This window comes from Phyllostomus discolor, chromosome 6 (genome assembly GCF_004126475.2).
Source record: "Phyllostomus discolor isolate MPI-MPIP mPhyDis1 chromosome 6, mPhyDis1.pri.v3, whole genome shotgun sequence".
Lineage (NCBI taxonomy): Eukaryota > Metazoa > Chordata > Mammalia > Chiroptera > Phyllostomidae > Phyllostomus > Phyllostomus discolor.
In genome coordinates, this window is record NC_040908.2 from 86,138,034 (window position 1) to 86,164,555 (window position 26,522).

The 26,522-nt window shown below is 39.0% G+C and overlaps 1 protein-coding gene across 2 annotated transcripts in view; it reads left to right on the forward strand.

The window, feature by feature from the left end:
- The window catches only part of ALG9 (ALG9 alpha-1,2-mannosyltransferase), a 134,935-nt gene that overhangs the window by 14,729 nt on the left and 93,684 nt on the right, over positions 1-26,522 (forward strand). For both annotated transcript variants that reach the window (XM_028515821.2, XM_036028585.1), the window contains 5 exons: positions 45-115; positions 10,144-10,232; positions 12,050-12,185; positions 19,297-19,384; positions 19,694-19,799. In XM_028515821.2, coding sequence (XP_028371622.1) covers positions 45-115; positions 10,144-10,232; positions 12,050-12,185; positions 19,297-19,384; positions 19,694-19,799 — 490 coding nt within the window. The remainder of the gene's footprint in view (positions 1-44; positions 116-10,143; positions 10,233-12,049; positions 12,186-19,296; positions 19,385-19,693; positions 19,800-26,522) is intronic.

The window sequence follows — 26,522 nt, forward strand, 5'->3', positions numbered from 1 at the left end:
TTGTTGACTTGTATCTAACTTTTGTTTTTGGTTTTTTTTTTCAGATTCTTGTCTTTTACTTTTTACGATGTCTTCTGGCTTTTGTGAGCTGTATCTGTGAACTTTACTTTTACAAGTGAGTGTTAAAGCTTTGCTTCTAAAAGTGCTATGGGGAAACCAAATATAGCATAGATTATTTTTCTGATGGTATGTAAAAATAGAAAACACTCTCCTTCTGGCTTCTAATACTATACCTGAAATGAGATTTCTTGTTTGAAACAAACTGTTGGAGGGGAATACTTCTAATTATCACTGTTTTTCCTTAGGTTCATAAATATGGTATCTTCATATTATTAATTTTAATTCTGTTAATAAATGTCTAACTAATCCTCTATTTGGTAGGATTTACTAGAGCCTTATTTTGGGTTCTAAATACAGGATCATTAGCTGTGTCATTTATCTCTTTCCCTCAAGCTTAACTGGTAGGAATTTATTCCCAGTGAGGGACTCAACTGCTCTTATTTTCACCCAATAAAAGAATTTCACCAAGTACATACTGGTTGAATATTAGTGGAAGTGTTAAACCTTTCAGTTTTCCACTAATAAAATAGCTTCCTTTTTTTAAACATGAAACCTAACAATCATATTATTTTGATAATGCTTAAAAGGTATTTGGACTTAATAATCATTATTAAAAATCTTCCCACTGCAAAGCAGTTAAAAATGTCAGATAACCCTGTCTGGTGTGGCTCAGTGGGTTGAGCACCAACTTGGGAATTGAAAGGACACCAGTATAATTCCCAGGCAGGGCACATGCCTAGGTTTCGGGGCAAGTCCCCAGTTGGGAGCGTGTGAGAGGCAACCAATTGATGTTTTTCTTACACATCTTTCTCTCCCTCCCTTCCACTCTCTGTAAAAATAAAGAAAGATACAATATGTCAGATAAAATAAAATCTTTGGCCTTTGACTTGGGGTGGAATACAGGAGAAAAAAGAAAGCCAGTTCTGCTTTTGAGGATTATAAACGTAAATTGGTCTTCATATTGGTTCAGGATTGAATTCAAGTCACCCACATGATTCCCTAGCCCCCAAGTTGAGATCTTGTTTTAAGTTTTTCTGGGCTGGTAGTGCCCTGGGGCCACTTGCAAAAATAAATGTAAAATTTCTTTTGTTTTATTTTGTTTATTTCCTTATTTTAATTATATTTTATTGATTAACCTATTACAATTGTCCCAATTTTTCCCCTTTTGCCCCCCCTCTATCCTGTACCCCCGCTCCCTCAGGCAGTTCCCACACCATTGTTCATGTCCATGAGTCATGCATACAAATTCTTTGGCTACTCCATTTTTTATGCCATACTTTATACATCCTCATGGATATTTTGTAACTACTTATTTGTACTTCTTAATCCTTTCACCTCTTCACCCATTCTTCACACCCCCATCCCATCTGGCAACCATCAAAATGCTCTCTGTATTCAAGATTCTGTCTTTGTTGGTCTTGTTTGCTTAGTTTGTTTTTTAGATTCAGTTGTTGATAGATATGTATTTATTGCCCTTTGACCGTCCATAGTTTTGATCTTCTTTTTCTTAAATAAGTCCCTTAAACCTTTCATATAATAATGGTTTGGTGATGAAGAACTCCTTTAATTTTTTCTTGTCTGAGAAGCTCTTTATCTGCCCATCAATTCTAAATGATAACTTTGCTGGGTAGGGCAGTCTTGGCTGTGGGTCCCTGCTTTTCCTGACTTTTAGTTATTTCTTGCCAGTCCCTTCTAGCCTGCAAAGTGTCCTTTGAGAAATCGGCTGACAGTCTTATGGGAACTCTCCTGTAGGTAACTAACTGCTTTTCTTTTATTGCACTTAAGATTCTCTCGTTATCTTTAACCTTTGGCATTTTAATTATAATGTGTCTTGGAGTGGGTTTCTGCATCCATCTTGTTTGGGACTGTCTGTGCTTCCTGGACTTGCATGTCTATTTCCTTCACCAAATTAGGGAGTTTTCTTTCATTATTTTTTCAAATATATTTCCAATTTCTTGCTCTTTCTCTTCCCCTTCTGGCACCCCTATGATGTGAATGTTGGGCTTCTTGAAGTTGTCCCAGAAGCTGCTTACACTATCTTCAGTGTTTTGTTTTGTTTTTTAAGATTTTATTTATTTATTTTTAGAGAAAGGGGAAGAGAAGGAGAAAGAGAGGGAGAGAAACATCAGTCTGTGGTTGCAGGAACCTGGCCTGCAACCCAGGCATGTGCCCTGACTGGGAATTGAACTAGCAACCCTGTGCTTTGCAGTCCAGCGTTCAGTCCACTGAGCCACACCAGCCAGGAGGTTGTTGTTGTTGTTGTTTTAATTTTCTTTTCTTATTGTTGTCCTGATTGGTTGCATTTTGCTTCCTTATGTTCCAAATCATTGATTTTTGTCTTAGCTTCATTCACTCTACTGTTGTTTGTAAATTGTTGTTCATTTCAGTTAGCATATTCTTCATTTCTGGTTGGATCTTTTTTTTTCTTTTTCTTTTTCTTTTTGTTTTTTTTGGTTACTGCCTCAATTTCATTGCTAAGAATTGGTCTATACAGATCCTCTGTTTCTTTCTATTTGTGCCTTGGGGAGCTCTATGATTTTGAAAATCCATTTTATGTACATTTTCAAATTTGTTGGTATATATTTGTTTATAGAAGTCTAATGATTTTTTTAAATCTGTGGTATCAGTTGACATCTTTTCATTTTTGATTTTGGTTATTTTTGTTGTCTTTTTCCTGTTTGATGAATCTTACTGTACATTTTGCAATGAATTAGCTTTTATTTTTATTAGTCTTTTCTCTTGTATTTTTATTTCATTTGTTTGTGCCCTGATTTTTGTTATAATTTTTTTTAATTATTTTATAGTTTCTCTGTCTCTCTTGTTCTCTCTCTCATTTCTTCATGTGTAAATTTAAATCAGTTTTTGGAAGTGCTTCCTGCTCTTTTGGTAGCCCTACATAGCCATAGTGTTTTCTCTTCTAACTGCTTTTGCTTCATACTAGATTTTGTTAAGTTGTTTTTCAATTTTTGAGTGTCTCAAAATAGATTTGCTTTTCCATTTATTTTTCTTCTTTCAGCTATTGTTGTTTAGAAGCATGTTGTTTAATCTTCACACACATGTGTGTTTTTTTCCATTATTCTTTATACTTAATTTTAATTATATTTAACACTGTGGTCAGGTAATAGGATAGATATACTTTAAATTTCTTGACTTTTGAGGCTTTGATTGGATCTTTTTGTATGCTGTTGAGGTCCTCACTAAGTTCCTTGAACATCCTTATTACCAGTTTTTTGTTTGAACTCTGCATGTGATAGATTCTTATCTCCATTGTGTTTAGTTCTTTTTCTGGAGTTTTGACCCATTTCTTCATTTGGGCCATGTTTCTTTGTCTCCTGATTTTGACAGCCTTGCTGCATATGATTCTATGTATTAGGTAGAACTGCTCTGACTCCCTGTCTTGGTAGAGTGGCCTAATATACTAGGTGTCCTATAGGGTCCATTAGCACAGCCTCTCTTATCACCCAAGCTGGGTACTTGATGTGCTCCCTTTGTGTGGGCTGAGTACACCCTCCTTTTGTAGTTGAGCCTTGGTTGCTGTTGGCAGGTCAATGGGAGGGATTTACCCAAGCCAGTCAGCTACAAGTACTGGCTGTGTCCACTGACCACCAACCCCTGCCGTCCTGATCCTGATGGAGGATCAGCTATACAGGGGCAGAGTGGTAGTGCTCTGATGTGGTCTGTAGTTATCCATTGGATGCGCAGGCTCAGGGGTTTCCCAGGTTGTGCAGGCCAAAGTCAGCCCCTACCTGTGTTCTGGCCAGGGCCACCCTATATGAGCTATAAAGCAACCTGAGATGATTGCTGTTTGTGCTGGGCTTGGAGATTCCCAGGTGAAGCCAAGCTATGAATCTAGGCTGGCTGCTGCAAGTGCCAGGCCTGGGGCCACTTAGCAAGAGGTACAGGGGTTGGGGGTTCACAGAAGCTGGCTGCTGTTGTTTATTTGAGAGGAGTTAGGAAGTTATAAAGCATGAACCTAGACCAGCCATTCATGTAGGGAAGTTACCGTTAACAACTTGGATAGGCCCATAAGTTGGGTGGGAAGGAGTTTCAGGGGATCTCCAGAGCAGGACAAACAGTGTTCACCCTGATGGAGTCTCAGATATGGCACCAGCTCGCTGACTCTGTGGCTCTGTGGAGGAGGGTTCAAAAAAGGGACAATGACCTCTGTCTGTTTTTCTGTCTGGAATAAAGCTGCCCCCCAGCTCTTGCATTAATGCCAGACATTTCAGTTTCTCCCTGTATGCCACTGGTGCCTTTCAAGCTGCTACCCCATTGCTGGAACTTGGAGGGAGTGAATCTGAGTAGGTCTTTGTGTGGGTTCTTTAAGAGATACTGCTTGAGATTCCAGAAGTTTGTTCCAACAGCTCAATCCCCACTGGTTTTTGCAGCCAGAAGTTATGGGGACTTATCTTCCTGGCACTGGAACCATGTGCTGGGGTCCTGATGTGGGGCTGAGGCTCCTCGCTCCTGATACCTCTCCCAAATTTTTATCCACCACACATGGGTGTGGAACCAGCCTGTTCCACATCTCCACCCCTCCTACCAGTCTGGATGGATGTGGATTCTTTAATTCTGTGGTTGTCAGACTTTCATTAAGCCCAATTTCTGATGTTTCTGAGTGATGGCTCTTCTATAATTTAGTTGTAATTTCAGTGTGGTTGTGCAAGGAGGCATGTTTACCTATGCTGCCATCTTGATTGGACATCCTCCTAAAATGTCTTTAGAGGAGAGAATTCTTAACTCAAGTGTCAAAGAATTACCACAGGTTAACTTTTAGAGAACAAGAAATTATAATAAAAATAAATCACTGAGCACAAAAGGGAACAAGACATTATGACCGAAAGCCAGCAAATGTAACAATAGAAAGCTGACCTACAAAACTTCATTTATTAAAAATTATTAAAATAAGAATGTAAAATTAGTATATTTGATACATTTAAAGAAATAAAAGGAAATTAAAAACATGAATCAGCAACAAGAGACTAATCAATCAAAAGAGTGCAAAGGAACATACAAAATGAAAAAATACTATAATTGCAAACTGTATATCTGATAAGAGCTTAATTTCTAAAATATGTAAGGAATTCCTACAATTCAATACCAAAAACATTAATATTCTGATTATATAATGGATTAAGGACTTTAGCAGACATTTCTCCAAAGAAGACATACAAAAGACCAACAGATACATGAAAAGATAATCAACATCACTAATCATCAGGGAAATACAAGTCAAAAACATAGTGAGATCACTTTATACCTGTTACAATGACTATTTTAAAAAAGGTTAAAGATAAGGAGAGAGTCTTAAATGTTGGCAAGGGTGTAGAGAAATTAGAATCTGCACACTTTTGGTGGGAATGCAAAATGGCACTGTCACTATGGAAAACAGTATGAGGGTCCTCAAAAAATTAAAAGTAGATTTACCAGCAATTCCATTTCTTAGTATATATCTAAAAGAATTGAAATCAGAATCTCAAGGCGATATCCACACTCTCATATTCATTATAGCACTGTTTATAATAACCTAGATTGGAAACAGCCTAAATGTCCATTGATAGATGACTGGAGAAAAATATGTTATATACATATGTTGAAATATTATTCAGTCTTAAAAAAGAAGGGAATCCTGCAATATGCGGCAACATGGATGAACTTTAAGGACATTAGGCTAAGTGAAATAACCAGTCACAGAAGAACAAATACTGAGTGATTTCACTTATATGATGTTTCTCAAACAGTCAAATTCATGGAAGCAAGAGAATAGAATTATGGTTGCTAGGTCTTGGGGGGAGGAGGAAATGGGAAGTTGCTAATCAATGGATATACAGTTTCAGTTACACAATCTGAATTAGTTCTAGAGATTTGCTGTACAACACTATGCCAATGGATAACAATAATACTGTATTTTATACTTAAAAAATTGGTTAAGAGGGTAGATCTCATATTAAGTGTTCTTACTACAATAAAATAAAAAGAAATTTAAAAAAGAACTGAGACTACAGGAGTTTTGGCCAAGATGGAGACATAGGTAGAAACACTTTGCTTCCTTGCACAACCAAAGGAAGTATAACAACCAACTTAAAAAGCAATAAACAACCAGAACTGCCAGAAAACAAACTGCATGGAACTCTGACAACCAAGGAGTTAAAGAAACATTCATCCACACCAGTAGAAGGGGCAGAGATGGGCAGCTGGGTGGCAAAGAGGACCTGAGGCAAGGTGGTACACCACATGGGTAAGGAGGGGCTGGCTCACTGGGAAACTAAAGACTCAAACCTCTAGCTATAAAATATTGTAGGGGTCATGAAAGTGGGAGAAACTCCCAATCTCACAGGAGTGTTCATTGGAAAGTGGGGCTAGAGAGGAGCAAGTGAGTGGCATTGTTCCCTCTCTGAGCATAGAAAGTGCCACAGTGCAGCAAAGAGGGTTGCCCTGCGCTGGTAAATACCTAAGGTTCCACCCCTTAACAACTTAACAACTGTACCAAGACAAGAAAATATGGGCTAAATGAAAGAACAGATCAAACTCTAGAGAAAGAGTTAAGTGATGAAGAGATAGACAACCTATTTGATGCAGAGTTCAAAACACTGGTAATCAGGATGCTCAAAGAATTGATTGAGATCAGTCACAAAATAAAGAAAGAAATGAAGGCTATGCAAAGTGAAATAAAACAAAAATACAGAGAACCAACCATGAAGGGAAAGAAACCAGGACTGAAGTCAATGATTTGGAACAAAAGGAAGAAATAAGTATCCAACTGGAACAGAGTGAAGAAATAAGAAGGCAAAACAATGAGAAGAGGCTTAGAAACCTCTGGGACAACTGTAAGCACTCCAACATCCAAATCATAAGGGTGCCAGAAGGAGAATAGGAAGATCAGGAAGCTGAAAATTATCTGAACAAATAATGAAGGAAAACTTCCCCAATCTGGTGAAGAAAACAGACTTCCAGGAAGTCCAGGAAACTCAGAGAGTCCCAAAGAAATTGGACCCAAGAAGGAACACACCAAGGCACATCATAATTAAGTTACCCAATGTTAAAGATAAGGAGAGAATTTTAGACACAACAAGAGGAAAGGAGAGAGTTACCTACAAAGGAGTTCCCATTAGACTATCAGCTGATTTCTCAAAAGAAACTTTACAGGTGAGAAGGGGCTGCAAAGCAGTATGTGAAGATATGAAAGACAAGGACCTACATCCAAGATTACTCTATCCAGTAAAGCTATCCTATAGAATGGGAGGGTAGATAAAGTGCTTCCCAGATAAGGTCAAGTTAAAGGAGTTCATCATCACCAAGCCCTTACATGAAATGTTAAAGGGACTTATCTAAGAAAAAGATAAAAAACTATGAACAATAAAGTGACAAGAAACTCATAACTATCAACAATGGAACCTAAACAAAAACTAAGCAAACATGTAGAACAGGAACGGAGTCACAGAAATGAAGATCACATGAAGGGTTATCAATGGGGAGGCAAGGGGGGAGAATGGGGGAAAAGATACAGGGAATGAGAAGCATAATTGGTAGGCATAAAATAGACAGGGGTAAATTAAGAATAGTATAGGAAATGGAGAAGCCAAAGAACTTATGTGTACAACCCATGGACATGAACTAAGGTGGAGTGGGGGGAGATGGTGGAGGATGGAGAGTTGCAGAGTAGAGAGGGGATAAAGGGAAGAAAAAAACTGGGACAAGTGTAATAGCATAATCAATAAAATGTACTTTAAAAACTGAAAGGAGGCACACACACACACACACACAAACTGAGACTACAAAAATAACCAGGGAGACTTGAAAAAGAACCAAACAGAACTTGTAGAAATGAAGATGTAATAATTGATATTTAGAATTCACTGGATAGTTAAAACATGATTAGACATTGCTAACAAGTAAATTAGAAGACTGATCTGAAGAAATTACTAAGAATTTAGTACAGAGTGACAACAAAAGGAAATAAAAGAGGTTAAGAGTAAAAGAGTTTAAGAATGTTCATTGCCACACTAATTACAATAACCAAGATTAGAATGACCTATGTGTCCACTATACAGTAAAGATTTGATATATATCTAATCAGGTTCTAAGAGATGATAGAATGGGGAGAGGCAAATTGTGGGGGGCTCCACCTACAGGGCCCGCCTCTGGCCGCTATGGATGAGAATAAGTCTACCAAGACATGATCTGCTTGGGGAGGAAAGGTGGCCAGTCTCTCAAAGGAGAAGGGCCAAGGGCCTTTTCCTCAATGGGCTTTAATTGGGCTCGTTTGCACAAGAATACAGGTAAAGCTCATTAATCATTGTCAGGTAATAAGGATTAAACAATAGATAACAAAGAACTCTGAGGGCCTATTTTGAGTCAGGGTCAGATAGCTAAAGAGCAATAAAACTTTTGAGGAACAAACTCACTTCTTGCTTGGACCCTTATCATTTAATTGAGAGTATTCTAAACAAAGCAGGTTTCACAGGATTTTTCACATTCTTTCTTAGGCCTGATTGCTGGGGAAACCCACACTTTCCAGCACAGGGCTTCACTGCCCTCATTGTTTTAGGTTTAAGGCATTGTCTCAGGCTTAAGACAGGCTGGGGTAGTAAGGCAACCAAGAGATTAGGAGACTTCTCACAGACAGAATGAAGACTCAGGCTTTATCAAAGCCAAGGGGTGAGGGTCCATCACCCCCTTTTGCTGTACCCTCCAAAGTCCTTTCTTGGGGGCCTCCCACGTGATCGTGCCTGGCTTAGGTCGTTCCCCACTTTGGGGAATCTTACCCATCATTGGCTAACCGATTGAGCATTGGGGGCCAGTTATAGATGAAGTAAAAGGAGCAGAAGCAGCACTCCTGCCAGGGAGGTAAGCTTTGTCTCCTTAGTGGCTTCTGGTCCAAAGGTTGCCCCCTCAGCCTTAGCCTTGGGGGGTTTACAGCTTCTGAAAACAGGCAGGGTGGTTCCCAACAGCAAATAATAGCTAAGAATTTTCCAGAGTTGATGAAAAGAAATGCTAATCCACAGATTCAGGAAGGCTAACATATCCTGATAGGGATAATTAAAAAGGAATTAAGAAAACTAGACAAAGAACAAAGAAGATCTTAAAAGTTGAAAAAGAACTTAATAGATTACTTGCGAGGGAATGTTAGATTGACAGACTTCTCAAAAGCCAAAGACAAAAAAGGTAATATCTTTAAAGTGCTGAGAGGAAATGACTGTCATCCTAAAATTGTATACTCAGCTAAGCCATCTTTTAAGACTAATAGCTAAATAATGGCTCTTCAGACAAAAAAAAAAAAAAAAAAAGAAGCCAAACAAAAAACAAAATTTACCGTTTACAGAGCTTCAGTAAAGGAACTTCTAAAGGGTATACTTAGGAAGAAGCAAAATTATTTTAAAAAGAAGCTCTGAAATGCAATAAAGAACCTGAGTAAGAAAGTAACATATGACTACATTTGAACAAAGTTTGAATGAAGCAACAATGATGTTTTTAAAGACCTACAAAAAAAAGAAGTAAGAGGAATTGTATAATTGCCTAAGTATGAGAAACACTGACTTAAATAACCACTTATTAACACTTTGGCATATCTCCTACCTAGTCTTTTTTCAATAACTACCATTTATTGAGCAACTCTGCCAGGCACCCTTATGAGCACTTTACCATGTGTTGGCCTCACAGAAACTTTGCAAATTAGGTAATTATTATCCACTTTTACAGATGAGAAATCTGATAATCAGTGATTATGTAACTAGACATGGGTGTCACTGCTAGCAAGTGACAAAGCCCAAATTTAAACCTGTTCCCATCTGAATGTGAGGCCTATTATTTTTCCACAACATCATGCTGTTTTCCTGTTGTCAGTAGACATACCCTTAGCATGGAAGGTATATGTTTTGTCTTTGGGAGAGCACTTTGCTTCTGCATAAGGAGTAAGAACATTTGGGTTTCTTATGCACACGAAAATTGCTAACCTGTCAAGGTATTTGGTATCTGACTTGACATAGTCAGTGTTCTCTGTGATGCAGGCATATTTTTTGTCTTTTGATTTGAAGTTTACATCCCTACGATTTGTTGTGCTGATAATCTTTGTCTTTCTTTTAGGGCTGTGTGCAAAAAGTTTGGACTGCATGTAAGTCGCATGATGCTAGCCTTCTTGGTTCTCAGCACTGGCATGTTCTGCTCGTCTTCAGGTAAGTAAAAGAGTAGGTTAGGGCACAACAGGTTGACTGATACTTCATAGTTGTGTCAAAAGAAAGAACTTGTCCAGTTATGTTATATTTGTATAACATATGAATAATTTGCACTATTAGCTACACAATCTTGAATGACCTTTACAACATTAAGTAAGATAACTATTTTCTCAGTTTTGCTAGAACTTAGAAAGATGAGATGCTTACTGAAAGTCAAACAGTTTATAAGTGGAAGAGCTGTTGTTTTCATCAGGCTGTTTTCTATTACATTATTGTATTTCTTATCACTGTAAGGCTAAAACACACAGGCACCCCCCTGCCTTTCTTTGTTGTTAGGGGAAGGAATATAATTTTCTTATTTTGCTCAGGAAGGTTCTTGTGCCTAAAAACCCTGTTCTTAATGGTTCTCCATTCTGCCCCTTTCGGTATTTGCAGTGTATTCTGAAAAGGTATAAATCTTTTACTGTTTTTTTTGTTGTTTTTACATTAAACTTTAGATATTGAAAATAAAAACCTTAATCTAGAATGGTGGCTTCCAAACTATGCTGCCAGTGAACATTTGTGTTCTATGGCCTGAGCCAAGGTAACCTGCTGCCAAAAAGTATCCTGTTCCCAATTCTCCAGAAAATTTAAGTGACTACACATAATTATGTCAATTTTAATTTCTGCTTGTGTGTACCAGAATCTAGTGTACACACTAAATATGCACAAAAAATAGTGTCCCGCTCAGAAGTATATACATTCTTTCAAGGACTATCAAAATCTAGGTCATTCTTCAGAGGCCTCAGGGCTCCACAGTGGAGTACCTTTGAGAGCCAGTGTCCTAAATGAGACTGTGCTCTCCCCTCTGAGCTGGCAGAGACCTGAGATTCCTCTGCCCCCTTTGCCTCTCTCTGCCTTGGCAGCTGGAATTTGCTGATGAGATGGCATTGATACTATTCAGCATTTATCTGTAAAGGTTGTACCCTACATGTTTTTATAGTTACTTTGCTACTCCTAAAATTGATTCTTATATAAGGGAGATACCTGGGAGTGTCTTCATTTTTATAATCTCAGTTGAGGATGTTAAGGCACAGATCAGTTCAAGGCATCCTTTGATACAGAACCCTTGAACTTTTGTTAAGTTTCTTAAATCTTATTGCCTGTTCATTGTGGTTTTTGTTCTGCTCATACAGCAGGCAGAAGCAGATCTGTATTTTTGTTTCGAGTTGGTGGAAGCACTTTGATCAAATGTCACTGTGGCTGAGAACCTGAAAATACACCTTTCCTGTGTACAACAGCAAAGTAATGCTAGATGACAATAATTAGAGGGACATCTAAAGGCCAAACTTATGTAAAGGAGGGCTGTTAACCAACATTTGGTTCTTGAGAAGGCTTCCTAAAATTCCTGTGGGGCACAGGGTGGTACCTGGACAGCCTCAAAAGACTACCAGAAGATAATCTTCTTCAGAAATAGATAGTCAGCAGCTGCTCTAAGTTTCTTGAAGCATATCCCGTGCCTGGAAATATAACCTGGGAACCTGAAATTGTGTAAGTTTTAGATTTGGGGTACAGGCTTAGAGAGGAATCACATGGTTGGTATTTTTTAACTGGGTAATGTGTTGGTACCTAAAATATAACAGAAAATAAGAAAATCGTTATATTTAATTTCTTTGAAGGTATATATCACTTTGCTGCCCTTTTCTAATACAGCATTGCTCAAGATATATTCCTGGTTATTGACACTTTGAAGGATAGATACATTTTTAAAAATTGGTACTTAAACTGTTATCCCTGAACCTGAATCTTTTTTTTTCTTCATTTCTTTATTCTTACAGCATTTCTTCCTAGTAGTTTCTGTATGTATACTACACTGATAGCCATGACTGGCTGGTATATGGACAAGACTTCCATTGCTGTGCTTGGAGTAGCAGCTGGGGCTATTGTAGGCTGGCCATTCAGTGTGGCTCTTGGGTAAGAAACTAATACAGTTCATCTTCCTTGTATCATTGGGTATATAGTAAATCTTAATGTTAGGTTATCTCCATATTCTCTGCATAGGACCTAAAGTTAGAGGAATTATTTGGACCTAACAAAGACTGGGAAATGGAATAATATTTCTCTTAGTGCTTATTGTTTTTATTAATTTAAATGAGAATAGAAAACTGTTAAGCATCTTCTGTATGTTAGACACTGTTAAACTCTGTACACACTTTATCCCTAAGTTTATAACAGCTCTGCAGGAGAAATCAATTATTAGTGCTTTATAAATGAGAAAATAGAGTTCAAGAGGTGGAGTAATTTTCCTTTACGATTATGTGTGCTTTGGACCCAGCCAATTCTGACTCTGTAGCTAAATTTTTTTCCATACTGCACCACCCTGTACTGTGCATTTTACCAGTCGCCAAGGCTTGAAATCTGAGTTTCTTTGTCAGTGGAGTATTAAGGTCCCCAGCTGTGATTGTGTTTTGGTCTGTTTCTCCCTTTAGTTCTGTGAGTAGTTGCTCTATATATTTTGGGTACTCCCTGATTGGGTGCATATATATTAGGAAGTGTTATGTCTTCTTTTTTTTTCTTTTTTATTTATTTTTTAAATTTTAATCATTGTTCAAGTACAGCTTTCTCCCTTTTACTCCCAGTCCAGCCCACCCACCCAGCCCTCCCTTCTTCCCTCCCATTACCACCCTCCCCCTAGCTTTTGTCCATGTGTCCTTTAAATTTGTTCCTGTAAACCCTTCCCATTGTCCCCTGAAATTCCCTCTTCTCTCCCCTGTGGTCACTGTCAGCCTGTCTTCTATTTCAGTGTCTTTGGTTATATTTTGCTTGTTTCTTTGTTTTGTTGATTAGGTTCCTGTTAAAGGTGAGGTCATATGGTATTTGTCTTTCACTGCCTGGCTTGTTTCGCTTAGCATAATGCTTTCCAGCTCCATCCAAGCTGTTGCAAAGGGTAGGAGCTCCTTCTTTCTTTCTGCTGCATACAATTCCATTGTGTAAGTGCACCATAGTTTTTTGATCCATTCATTTACTGATGGGCACCTAGGTTGCTTCCAGCACTTAGCTGTTGTAAATTGTGCTGCTATGAACACTGGGGTGCATAGGTTCTTTTGGATTGGTGTTTTAGTGTTCTTAGGATAGAGTCCCAGCAGTGGAATTGCTGGGTCATGTTATGTCTTCTTGATGTAATGTCCTCTTTTTTATTATAAAATGTCCATCTTTGTCTCTTTTTACCTTTGTTATCTTGAAATCTATTTTATCAGATACAAGTGTGGCTATACCTGCTTTTCCCCGGATGTTATTTGCTTGGAGAGCCATCTTCATTCTTTCACTTTGAATCTGCCTTTGTCTTTGTGGCTTAGATGTGTCTCCTTAAGGCAACATATGGTTGGGTTTTGTTTTTTTATCCAGTCTGTTATTCTGTGCCTCTTTGTTGGTGAGTTTAGTCCATTTCATTTAGGGTAGTTATTGATGTATGAGGATTTCCTGTAGCCCTTTTATCCTTCGTTTTGTGGTAGCTCTGTGCCTCCATTGGTTCTTTTCCTTTGTTTCCATTGGTTATTTTTGTTTCATGGTATTCCATACTTCTCTCTTTTTTAAGCTGTGTATCTCAGTTTTGGAGTTTTTGTGTGTGGTTACCATTAGGTTTATGACAGAAAGTTTCATACACACAGTAGTTTTTTTTTTCTTTTGAATCCATTTGATCTCTCTCCTTCTCTGCAAATTCAGACCTTTATCTCCCCCTCTCCTTTTATGTTTTTGTTGTCACAGATTATCCCTGTGTATGCTATAAGGTTTTTTTGGTGATCTTACTTGTAGTGTTATGACCTTTACTTCTTTGTTCTATGTAGAATAACCTCTTTGAGTATTTCCCTGCATTGGTGGCCTTCTGGTGATAAATTGCTTCAGCTTCTGTATGTCTGGAGAAGTCTTTATTTCTCCTTTATATTTAAAGGATAACTTTTCTAGATATATTATTCTTGGCTGGTAATTTCTCTCTTTCAGTAGTTTGAATATTTGGTTCCACTGTCTTCTGTCCTGTAGAGTTTCTGCTGAGAAGTACAATGGTAACCTGATGGCCTTTCCTTTATAAGTCACTTCCTTCTTTTCCATGACTACTTTGAGAAGACTTTTTTTGTCATTAATTTTTGACAGTTTTAATACAGTGTGCCTTGGAGAAGCTTCTTTGGATTGAGGTAACTAGGTGTTCTTTTGCTTCTTGGATTCACGGATCTACTTCTCTCCATAGGCTTGGGAAGTTCTCATCCACTATTTGTTTGAATAGGCTCTCTATTCCCTTCTTGCCTATTATTCTTATATTGCTTTTTCTTTTCTTTTTTTAATATATTTTATTGATTATGCTATTACGGTTGTCCCATTTTCCCTCCTTTATTCCCCTCCACCCTGTGCACCCCCTCTCACCCCATTCTCCCCCTTTAGTTCATGTCCATGGGTCATGTATATAAGTTCTTTGGCTTCTACATTTCCTATACTGTTCGTAACCTCCCCCTGCCTATCTTCTACCTACCATTTATGCTTATTCTCTGTACCTTTTCCCCCTCTCGCCCCACCCACTCCCCCGCTGATAAGCTTCCTTGTGATCTCCGTTTCCATGATTCTGTTCCTGTTTTAGTTGTTTCCTTAGTTTGTTTTTGTTTTAGGTTCAGTTGTTAATAACTGTGAGTTTGTTGTCATTTACTGTTCATATTTTTTATCTTCTTTTTCTTACCTAAGTCCCTTTAATATTTCATATAATAAGGGCTTGGTGATGATGAACTCCTTTAACTCGACCTTATCTGGGAAGCCCTTTATCTGCCCTTTCATTCTAAATGATAGCTTTGCTGGATAGAGTAATCTTGGATGTAGGTCCTTGCTTTTTATGACTTTGAATACTTCTTTCCAGCCCCTTCTTGCCTGCAAGGTTTCTTTGGAGAAATCAGTTGACAGTCTTATAGGAACTCCTTTGTAGGTAACTGTCTCCTTTTCTCTTGCTGCTTTTAAGATCCTCCCCTTATAAGGGTTTAATCTCCAAAATATATAAAGAACTCACATGATTCCACTCTGAGAAGACAAGCAACCCACTTGTCCAATTAAACAGTGGGCAAAGGACTTGAACAGACACTTCTCCAAGGAGGACATACAGAGGATCCAGAGACACGTGAAAGGTGCTCAGTATTGCTAGCTATCAGAGAGATGCAAATTAAAACCACAATGATATACCACTTCACACCAGTCAGAATGGCCATCATAAACAAAGAAACAAACAAGTGTTGGAGAGGTTGTGGAGAAAAGGGAACTCTAGTGCACTGTTGGTGGGAATGCAGACTGGTACAACCACTATGGAAAACAGTGTGAAATTTTCTCAGAAAACTAAAAATGGATCTATCTTTTGACCCAGCAGTTCCACTGCTAGGATTATATCCTAAGAACCCTGAAACACCAATCCAAAAGAACCTATGTACCCCAATGTTCATAGCAGTACAATTTACAATAGCCAAGTGTTGGAAGCAACCTAGGTGCCCATCAGTAAATGAATGGATCAAAAAACTATGGTACACTTACACAATGGAATTGTATGCAGCAGAAAGAAAGAAGGAGCCCCTACCTTTTGTGACAGCATGGATGGAACTGGAAAGCATTATGCTAAGCGAAACAAGCCAGGCGGTGAAAGATAAATACCATATGATCTCACCTTTAACAGGAACCTAATCAACAAAACAAAGAAACAAGCAAAATATAACCAAAGACACTGAAATAGAGAACAGGCTGACAGTGACCAGAGGGAAGAGGGGAGGGAATTACAGGGGAAAAGGGGAAGGGTTTACAGGAACAAATATAAAGGACACGTGAACAAAAACAAGGGTGGGTGGAAACGGGAGGGAAGTGGGGAGGGCTGGGGGGGGTGGGCTGGGATGGGAGAAAAAGGCAGAAAACTGTACTTGAGCAACAATTAAAATAAAAAAATAAAATAAAGTAAAAAAGAGATTCTCAACTTATCTTTAATCTTGGGTAATGTAATTATGATGTGTCTTGGTGCATTTCTCCTTGGGTCAAACTTCTTTGGGACTCTCTGAGCTTCTTGGACTTCCTGGAAGTCTATTTTCTTTACCAGATTGGGGAAGTTCTCCTTCATTATTTGTTCAAATAAGTTTTCAATTTTTTGCTCTTCCTCTTCTCCTTCTGGCACTCCTATGATTCAGATGTTAGAACGTTTAAAGATGTTCTGGAGGTTCCTAAGCCTCTCCTTATTATTTTGAATTCTTGTTTCTTCATTCGTTTCTGATTGGATGTTTCTTTTTTTCTTTTGGTCTACACCGTTGATTTGAGTCCTGGTTTCCCTCCCTTCACTGTTGTTTCCCTGTACATTTTCTTTTATTTCACTTAGCATAGCCTTCATTTTTTCATGTAATTTGCAACCATATTGAACCAATTAAGTGTGCATCCTGATTACCAGTGTTTTGAACTGTGCCTGTGATAGATTGGCTATCTCTTTGTCGCTTAGTTGTATTTTTTTTGGAGCTTTGGTCTGTTCTTTTATTTGGGCCTTTGTGTGTGTGTGTGTGTGTGTGTGTGTGTGTGCGTGCGCGCGCGCGTCTGCGTGTCAGTGCTCTGTTATGTAGTGAGGGGCCAAGCCTTAGGTGTTCACCAGGGCAACCCAGGTCGCTGCGTTGTGATGCTGTATGTGGGGGTGGGGTTCAAGAGATAACAGTGCTGCTTGCTCCCCTCTCTGCTGGCTGTCAGTCACTTCCCCCGCTACCCACAATCAAATTGTGCCCTTCTGGTGCTGATTCCTGGGTGGGTGGGTTTGTGTATGTTCTAGGACCCTGTGGCTCTAACAAACTCTCCTGTGAGGCTGGGAGTTTCTCCTGCTGCTGCCTCAACCCTCACAGGTGTTTTCAGTCAGAGGCTTTGAGGCTTTGTTTCCCCACTGGAACTCTGGGTTGCTAGGTCTGTCTCGCTCCCCAGTTGTTTGTCCTGGTTTATCTGCACACAAGTATGGGACCGCCCAGTCCCCAGTCCACCGCCTTGCTGGTCTGCCAGCCGCAGCCTTGCTGTGAGTCCTCTTCCCCCAGCTGCCTGTCTCCACCCCTCCTACCAGATGAATGTTTCTTCTTTAATTCCTTGGTTGTCGGACTTCCATACAGTTCGGTTTTCTGTCAGTTCTGGTTGTTTTTTGTTTTTAATTTTTTTTTGTCCGTCTTTTAGTTGTGCGAGGAGGTACAGTGTGTCTACCTATGCCTCCATCTTGGCTGGAAGTTCATGTTTTTCTTTTTATACTCAGGTCTCTCTTCCTTCCTCTGCGTCCTTCTAGGTTTCTATCTTCAATATCATTAATTCTTTCCTCCATCTGTAGGCTCTGTTTTCTATGCTCACTAGTTTATTCCTGGTCTCTTTTACTGAATTCTTCATCTCCAGGATTTCTGTTTGGTTCTTTTTTAAAGTTTCAGTCTCTTTGGGAAAGTACTGTTTTGTTCATTAATTTCTTTTATGAATGCATTAAATTCCTTGTCTGTATTTTCTTGTATCTTGCTGAGTATTTTCAGAACTGCAGTCTTGAATTCTGTCATTTATATCACATCACATAATTACATGTATTCATGTTTGCTTTCTGGAGAGTTTTCATTTTCTTTCTGAGTGGCCTCACTACCTTGGTTATTCATGTTATTTGATGGTTTCCTTCTCTGTCTAGGCATCAGTGTATTAGTGGTACTCCTCTAGTAGACTAATGTGAAAAGGTCTTTCTATCATTTTCCAGTAGATAGTGCTTGCTGAGTCACTCATTTTTTTTTTTTAACTCGGTGAAATCCCAAAGCTGACCTCTACAGGTGCTGTCATTATAGCTGTAGTGCTTGGGGGTGGAGTTGTCTGGGGAAATCCAGCTGCCTACTTTATTCTGTCCTTTTGGTAATGGTGATCTCTGATAACTTTGAGGGGTTCCCTTTCTATTCACCCAAACTGGGAATCAGCCACAGAGTGCACCCTTTGTTCAGGGGAAATAGTGATTCTGTAGTAATAAATCTCGGGTTTGCAAATAATGTGCCTCACAACCTGGCACCGAAGGTGACAGGAGGCAAGTTTTGAGTCTTTGGGGTGGCAGGGCTCTGTGGCTTTCTTTTTTTTTTGTCTGAAATGCCAGCTGTCCGACAGCTGTGGCAGAACCCCTGTGTTGTGTCCTTGCCCAGGTTTCTTGGCTCAGCCACAGTTTGCACTGCTTCTATAGGAGTGCCTACTGAGTCTCTTTGCTCCTTCCAGCTGGAAGAAATGCCAGCCACAGCTGGTTTCCTCCCCTATCCAGGCTGAGCCTGCCCCTGGGCTCCTGGCTGCAAGACTGTATCCATGACCAGTCTGAGCTCTCCTCCATCCCCTCCTTCCCCCTCCCCTGTTTGATCCTGCTTGCTTACCTTTAGATGCTTGAATGCATTGGTCTTTTAGGCATGCCTATATGTTGAGCAGGGAATCCTTAGCTGAGTTATAGCTGTTCAACTTGTTCAAATTTCCAGGGGAGAAACCAAGGGGATCTCTAATACTCCCATTCCTCTGATGTCACTGCAGATCAGTCTTAACAGTTTGATGCTAGACCTTAAGGAAGAAATAGTAAAGGCAACATACATATTCCTTGCTTAAGGAATTTAAATGAAGGGGAAAAAGAGCAAATGGTATTGGAAAAGGATATATCAGAATTCATGTCAAGTTTGTAATATGATACTGCTAAAATCTTAATAAATCACGAAAGGGAGAAATTAGTATTTATTTATTTGGCAGGGTGGGTGTAGGACAGTAGGCTACATTTCCTTATAATTAATATATTTTAAATGTCCATTACATGTAAATATATTTAAAACAGAGCTCATTGCAGAAGCTCATTATTTATATTTCTTGTGCTTCATGGGATACATACTGCTTTGATGGGTCCTATGAAGAGAACAGTGTATTTTTTGAGAAGACATCCTCTCATGTACCACTTTTTTTTTCTCACTATAACTACTAGAGACATACTATTCTCAGTCCAGCAGGAGGTATGTGTGAATCTGACCTGTCTATAGTCTCTCTAAGTATTTAACTCCCTGCTTTCTATTTGTCTGTTAAATAGCTTACCTATTGCCTTTGATGTCCTGGTCGTGAAACGCTGGTGGAAGAGTTTCTTTCATTGGTCGCTGGTGGCTCTAATACTCTTTCTGGTGAGTTTTCTCATTTTCTTGTTTTGTTCTAAAGTTTTATGAAAGCAATTGCTGTTGGTTTTTTTTTTTTAACTTAGTTTAAGTTAATTTACTAGGGTAATATCTGTTAATAACACTATATAAATTTCAGGTATCTAATTTTATAATACATTATTTGTATATTCCACTGTGTGAAAGCAACTTCTGATGTGGGAAAGAAAACATTAGGAGTTGATTTTGTTTTTATTTTGAAGTTTATCCTATTAGCATTGTAAGGATGTTTCCAGAGCAAAACTCTGAAATTACTGTGTACTTTCTGCTCTGTTTCAGGTGCCTGTGGTGCTCATTGATAGCTACTATTATGGGAAGTTGGTGATTGCACCACTCAACATTGTTTTGTATAATGTTTTTACTCCACATGGACCTGATCTTTATGGTAAGGCCTTATGAGACTGGGAAAAAGTTAGAAAATAGCTTAATTTGCCTGGGCTTTGACATTTTAATTCAGTTGCCTCATTTTATCACTTGAGTATAGTGCAGTGATCATATGTTGCCACTTAATAATTCTCCTTGATTAATGTGATGTTTGGATGTAGCTTTTTGTTAGACCTACTGTCTGTTATTCTCAGTTTCAAAGTAGTGAGGGCTCTGTTGGGTATGCCATGGCTTTTGATACTACTCTTTTTTTAAATTAAAAGTTCCTTCTTCCTCTTCTTATTAGAAAATTAATATGATAACAACAATAAGAAGATAAACACATTCATAATCCCATAACCTCCAGATAGCTGTTGGTAACACCTTGGAGTATATTTTTCCAGACATTTTCTGTACATACACACATTTGGTATTATATTTTCTTTTTCAAATTTGCGTTACTTCAGTATCAGGCATTAGGGAGAAGAATTTGGAAAACCTTTAGACAAAGCATAACAAGTGGGGGGTGGGGTCAACATGAGAGGGTAGGCAGTATTGATGTAAGTAAGAATGGTCCACACCTGTAGAGAATTTTTTATAAGAATCTGAGCCAAACTGACAACACATGCTAGGTAGGAAGCAAGATCTCAAATGCTCCAAAGAATAATAGTTTTGCAGCTTCTTTTATGCAATTGAAATTCAGGAAGGTAGAATTGCATGAGGGTGGGAGAAAGCAAGGCAGGGATCTAATCAGGTAAAGGTATGCAGTCTCTTGAGGGTGATCACATTTTAGAAGGAGGAGTCTAAACAGAGTTATTTCAAAGCTGTGTTAACCTAGATGCACTGAAACAGTGGATAGGCAGGGCTGGCTTATGGCAAAGGTAAGCCTTTTATTGAAGAATTTATATGCCTTGGTGTGACACCTACCATGACCTCCCTAGTTAGAAATCTATGATCGGATCAACCCAGTGAGGTTACTTCCCACAGAACCCCATTTTTCATCCCCAGTAGTTTGGCCAGTTTAGGGTTAAGAGAAAGGAAAAAAAAAAAGAATGCCTTTTGTTTGGGGATGCATTCATTCTCCAGTTTACTGCCTTTTCCACCCCTCCCCTGATGTCTTTCTCTCAACCATTTTTTCTTTTTTATTTTTTTCAACACCAGTCATTTGTACCCTGAGGGTATTTGAGTTAGTGAAGGCTACAGAGGGACAAGATAGAGCTTCCTGATCAGATCATGCAAGTCAGTAAACAATTTATGAGACAGTGTTTCATTAAAATAAGTGTAGTTTCTTCTGCCTTAATCTTTTGAACTTTTTAGAGCATTTCACATGTGATTAGCCTGGGACTCTTCTATGGAGCAGGTTAATATTTTCAATGTGTCTCATCAATTTAAGCCATACCCACTATTTTTCTGTGCTACCTGCTAATATAATCAACAGATTGAGATTTAAAGTAACCCTAAGAATGAAATTTAATTGGGTCTCCTGGGATTTGGGGAATATTGACCTTTCAGATGTCAAGAAATAGGTTAAAATAAACTGTTTTGTTCAGTGAATTGAATTCACAAACTGCATGGTTAAAGCATGAGTGCTAAGTGAAGGAATTTCAAAAGACTTCTTTATGGCTCCAAGATCCCCAAAGACAGGAGAAAAAGCCCCACTTCTAAGCTTTTGCCTCTAGATGTCTCCCTTTAGTTAGAGTGTGTATGTTTTAAATTGCCTCTTGTTTTAGTTTAGTTGTAAAATTTTATTTGATTCTACATGACAAGGGAGACTTCTGTTAGACCCATATTGCATATTATAAATTGATGTATGTGGAACCTATTGGAAACATGATATCTATTTTGTATGGGTGAATAAATTGTGTTTGTTTGAGTTTAATTTTGAAAAAGTGGCTTTTTCACCATTTAATTGGGTTATTACATACTGATGTTCTGACTACTTATTTGCAAAACTTTGTGTTAGAGTATAAGAATGTTACATATTTTGTGTAGTCCCTTTAGATTGATGAAGTTTATAAATCTGGAAATCAGGTTGACAGGGAGAGTAACAAAGAACAAATGAGTTCTGATTTAAGTTTATAGTTCTTGTTTAACATTGGGTGGATCAAGGACCCCTGGGGTAGGTTTTGGGGATCCAGCAGAGCTGTGGCCAGGTTTTCTTAAATGTTGACATCTGCTTTTCATTATGGTCAACATTTTACTGAGAATAATCCTTGGGGCTGTGTTTGCCTGCTTTGATGAACCTGGGATAGCTTCAGTTTTGAATATACAGGAACTGATCACTTTCCCAGTGACAGAAAGCTTGGTTGGGATAGTTGGAATTGTCATACTGGTGTCAATAGGACTGATACAGTGCTGTAGTCAACCAGAAAGTGGGGCGGGGGGCAGGCGGGGTGGGAGGGAATCGATTCTGTCTTTATTTTTATTTAGGTAATACTGGTTAGTACAGTAGTAATATATAAATGCCAAGTGTACAACATTATAATTTGATATCTGTATAGTTTATTGCATGCTGACCACTAAATGTCTACTTTCCATCTGTTGCTATATATTTGACCTAGGGATTGTTCCTTGATGGTAGAATTTTCATGTTTTTACCTCATCTTTACCTCAGTTGACAATGGGGGGGAGGGTTGATTTGCATTGTTTGAAAGAGCATTAACTCCTTTTTGCTTCGGCAGGCCTGTAGAGAGAATACTTCTTTTATCTTAGGAGTATTTTTTGTACTAGGCCTTCAGTGAAGATTTGTCATGACTGAATGAATGATTGAATGAATGAATGAATGAATGGACAAAGTCTGGAGTATCCATCAGATTACATCAGTGCCCTGACCACTATAATGTCCTAGATCTAATTTGGTTAGACCTGTTGTGGTGTAGTAGGTTGGGATTTTCTTTATATCAAATAAGAATAATAAGTAATTTTGCCTTGGCTGGTATGGCTCAGTGGATTGAGTGCCAGCCTAAGAACCAAAGGGTTGCCTTGTAACCCTTTGTAAGGGTCATCCTTGTAACATGAGTTCTCAGATGTTGAGGTTGGTAAGCATGCTTGTGTCATGAGTGAAGGGTGGTGCTCTCTGAAGAGTAGGCCAGGCGAAGGTGTGGGAGGACAGGTGAAAGAAACAGTCTTCCCTCAAAAATAATAATGGGTCTGCTCGGCAATGCATTCTGCAGCCTAGGATATGGTTCCTGCCTGTTTATGTGTTTTATTAATATCTATCAGGTTACCAGACAAGACATTTCAGAAGGTAAAAGTGAATGCCCTCTGTTAAAAGGCCCACAGTTTTCCCTTCTCCCTGTAGCAGAGGATGAAGCCCCAGTGGAGTCTTGAGGCCTGCTTGGGGCTGACTGCCAGCCGGAACTCTTCTAGAGCCTTCACTCCTTTTTTTTTTTTTTTTTTTCCAACTTTGGTGGCTTTCCCCTCTTGGTGGTGCAGACTTGACACGTACAAGAATGATTTACTATAATTTACTACCTACAGTTCTATAAAATTATAAGCCTATAAAGTGGTTCCCCTTCATTCAATCTATGGAGAAGTATGGAGAAGTAAACATCCCTTCTTTTAGCCTTTTTGAAAGGTTTCTTTAGCTCATTTGAATGAAAGGGATTGACTTTCTATAAGAGGGGAGGTTAAAGAATCACTCCCTGCAGAGACCCTGCTTCCAGCTTTCTCTCACCTTACCTTTTGCACCAGTTAAATGCTTAGCTTGTCATTCTGATGCATTTTTCTGCATAGTTCATCTTTGATACTTTCTGAGCAGCAGCACTGCATACCTTCCTGGAGATAAAAGTTTTTACTCTTTTCTCTTTTAAGGCAGATGCCTCATCAAGTAGGGGGAGGACACTAGCTAACAGAAATTCACTATTTTTGTTCCCTTTTGCCTTTGTTTTTAATACTATTATCACTAGAACCTTTTCCACTCTTGGCTTCTCCCCCAGTTTTTGCCTCATCTTTCAGGGAAGTAAGTCTATGATGAAATATATACAGCCTAGCTATGAACTTGGGTCTAATGAGCACTGAACACATAAAAACAGAGTTTATCAACTTAATACTTTTGGTTCTGCATCTCAGAGTTCAGTGTACCTAGGTAAAAAGATCATCAGACCTCCAAGAGGGCACATTAAGTTGTGGTAGAGACAAATATTTGCTAGAAACCTGGAGGAGCTTTCCTGGAGAAACATTATATATCTGCAAGAATCAAAGAGAAAGAGGCTTTTTTCTCTTGATGCTTAGCATTTGTAATAGATGATGTCGGAGATGTCCCTCTTTCTCCCTGATCACTCTGGTTTTTCTTCTCAGGCTCAGGCTTCCAGAATTTGTTAAGGAAAAAGTCAGGACAAGGTTGATAGCATGGCCTCCACACTGGCAGTCAGAAGAGGATTGTGCAAAACTTTCCTCTCTGGAGTCCTCCTAAAGGACTCAAGTTAGGAAATGTGTTGTTAAATATTAATTAAAATCCAGAGAAAACATATTTTCTAATAAAACCATCCATTTGTTTTCTGTAACCCCAAAAGTTATTTATAAAGAATAACAAAAGGTGTCTCTGATGAATTTGGCCTGTGTTAGGACCTCTGTTTCTGAATAGGCTGAATCATTGTATTTAGACAGGAGAGAGTGAACTTTCCCAACAGGTGACACATAATTAAACTTGAGTACTTCCTTAAGTATGCCCCCAACCCCTGTCTTACTCCTCTCCTTAGTGTTTCTAGCATTATAAGTTTGACTTCTAATCTTATTTTGCTGTGCAAGCTGCAAAAATGTCAGGTTTTTCTGACTATTCCTCTGCCTTCTGATTACCCTTTTAAGAAACGCTGATTGCAGAAAATTGCTGTGGTGCAAGGTGGGTGTCACAACACAGTGATTAAAACCCATGTGTGTCATTCCCTGCCTGATTGAAGTCATCACCCAGAGGGGAAGAGAAAAACCTTCCAAATGGGGAGCAGGGCGGCAGGGGCGGGGGGGGGGGGGGGGGGGGACCTGTTTCTCATCATTTAGGTTTTAAGGATTTTAAGTTAAAGAATCAAAGCTAACATGAATAAGGCTTATGTTTTTAGTCATGTTTCATTCTGAATCTTCAAAACTTCTGAGCAGGGTCTGGGTCTCTGAACATTGTTTTCCTAAGGAAAACAGGTTGTGCTATTTACCAAACACAAGGTCCCCTGTATACATAACTATAAAATAGTGGTTGCATATCAAGGGGAAAGATACTAGAATGTAAATGGGATTGAAACTGGAAAAGACACTGGCATTCAGGCTGCCTGTCACTACCAAATCCAAAAAGCAATAACAGCGATTGAATTTTTATGGGCGCTTTATTCAGAAGGCCGGCAATCTGAGAAGATGGCGGGTTCATACCCTAACAGACCATCTTGTCTTTTCTTTCCAGGCCATGGTTTTTATAGCAGGGAATAAACAAGGTGTGAGGGCTTTGAGACTCAGGGAGGACTGGGTGAAAGAAGCTGCAACATTCCTATCCTAGGCAGTTAGCTGTTCCCAAGGCTGGGTGGTTGGATGGGTGTCTGTCTCTCCCTGGAACACAAAGGTCCAGATGCCTCCAGTTGTCCCCAGGTGCTAATCTTTAGCAGTGCCCCAGGAGGTCAGCTGTTTTCTCAGGAGCCAGGACAGGCCTTATCTGTAGTTTCTGAAAGAAAGCTTTAACATATACAATTACTTGCTAGGCTTATAACTTCTTACGGTTAAGCTAAAATTTTCCAACTCTTGAGTCTCCTATCAGGATGAACAAGTGAGAAGAAAATGGGAAAAGCCTGAATAGCACAATTCTACAAGACTGCCCCCCCCCTCCATTCCTCTTCAGATGCCAGTGGAATGTCCAGGTTGTCACTGGTGCTTCTGACGGACTAGCTATAGATTAAAAGTTCTGACAACCCCCTCTATGGGTGCAATTAATTTGTTAGAGCAGCTCACAGAACTCAGAGAAACATGTACTTAAGTTGTTTATTTTAGGACCTAAGTGAATAACCAAATTGAAGAGATGCATGGAGCAAGTTATGTGGGAAGAAGCTGGAGGCCCTTTGCTGTCTCTGCTCTCCTCACACCTGTGTGTTCATCAATGTGGGATCCTGTCCTTTCTGGTTTTTTTGGAGGCTTCATTACATAGACTTGATTGATTAAACCATTGGCCATTGGTGATTGAACTTTGTTGCCAGCCCCTCTCCTTTCCCCTGATGTCAGAGTTCAGGGGGTAGGATTGAAAATTCTGACCCTCTATCATAAAATTGGTTCCCCTGGCAACCAGTTCCCATTCTTAGGTTATCTAGGGCTTTCCTAAAGTCCCCTAATTAACATAACAAAAGACACTTTATCACTCTGATCACTTAGGAAATTCCAAGAGTTTTAGGAGTTTTGTACCAGAATGGAGATGAAGACCAAATACATATTGCTTATTATAAATCACAGTAGCACCAGTAATCTGTTTAAATTATTTGGTTGTTTTGACAAAGTATTTGTCCCAATGGGGCATTGCTGTTTGAAATAGAGTGGTCAGTATAGAAAATACAGCTTAATATTTGAAACTTGATTTCTGTCTAAATCATGACCAATCCCATTTTCTTCCCATCTTACATCTTCTGCTCTTGTGCTTTCTGTGTGTGGCTGAACATGGAAAGAGTGGGCTTGTGGACTCTCTTACTTGGGGCATTGGATCATCATTACTGAAATGTAGAATATTAAGAATCAAACAGTGTAATACTATTGAAGGCACCTACTAATGATTTCTTATCTCTTT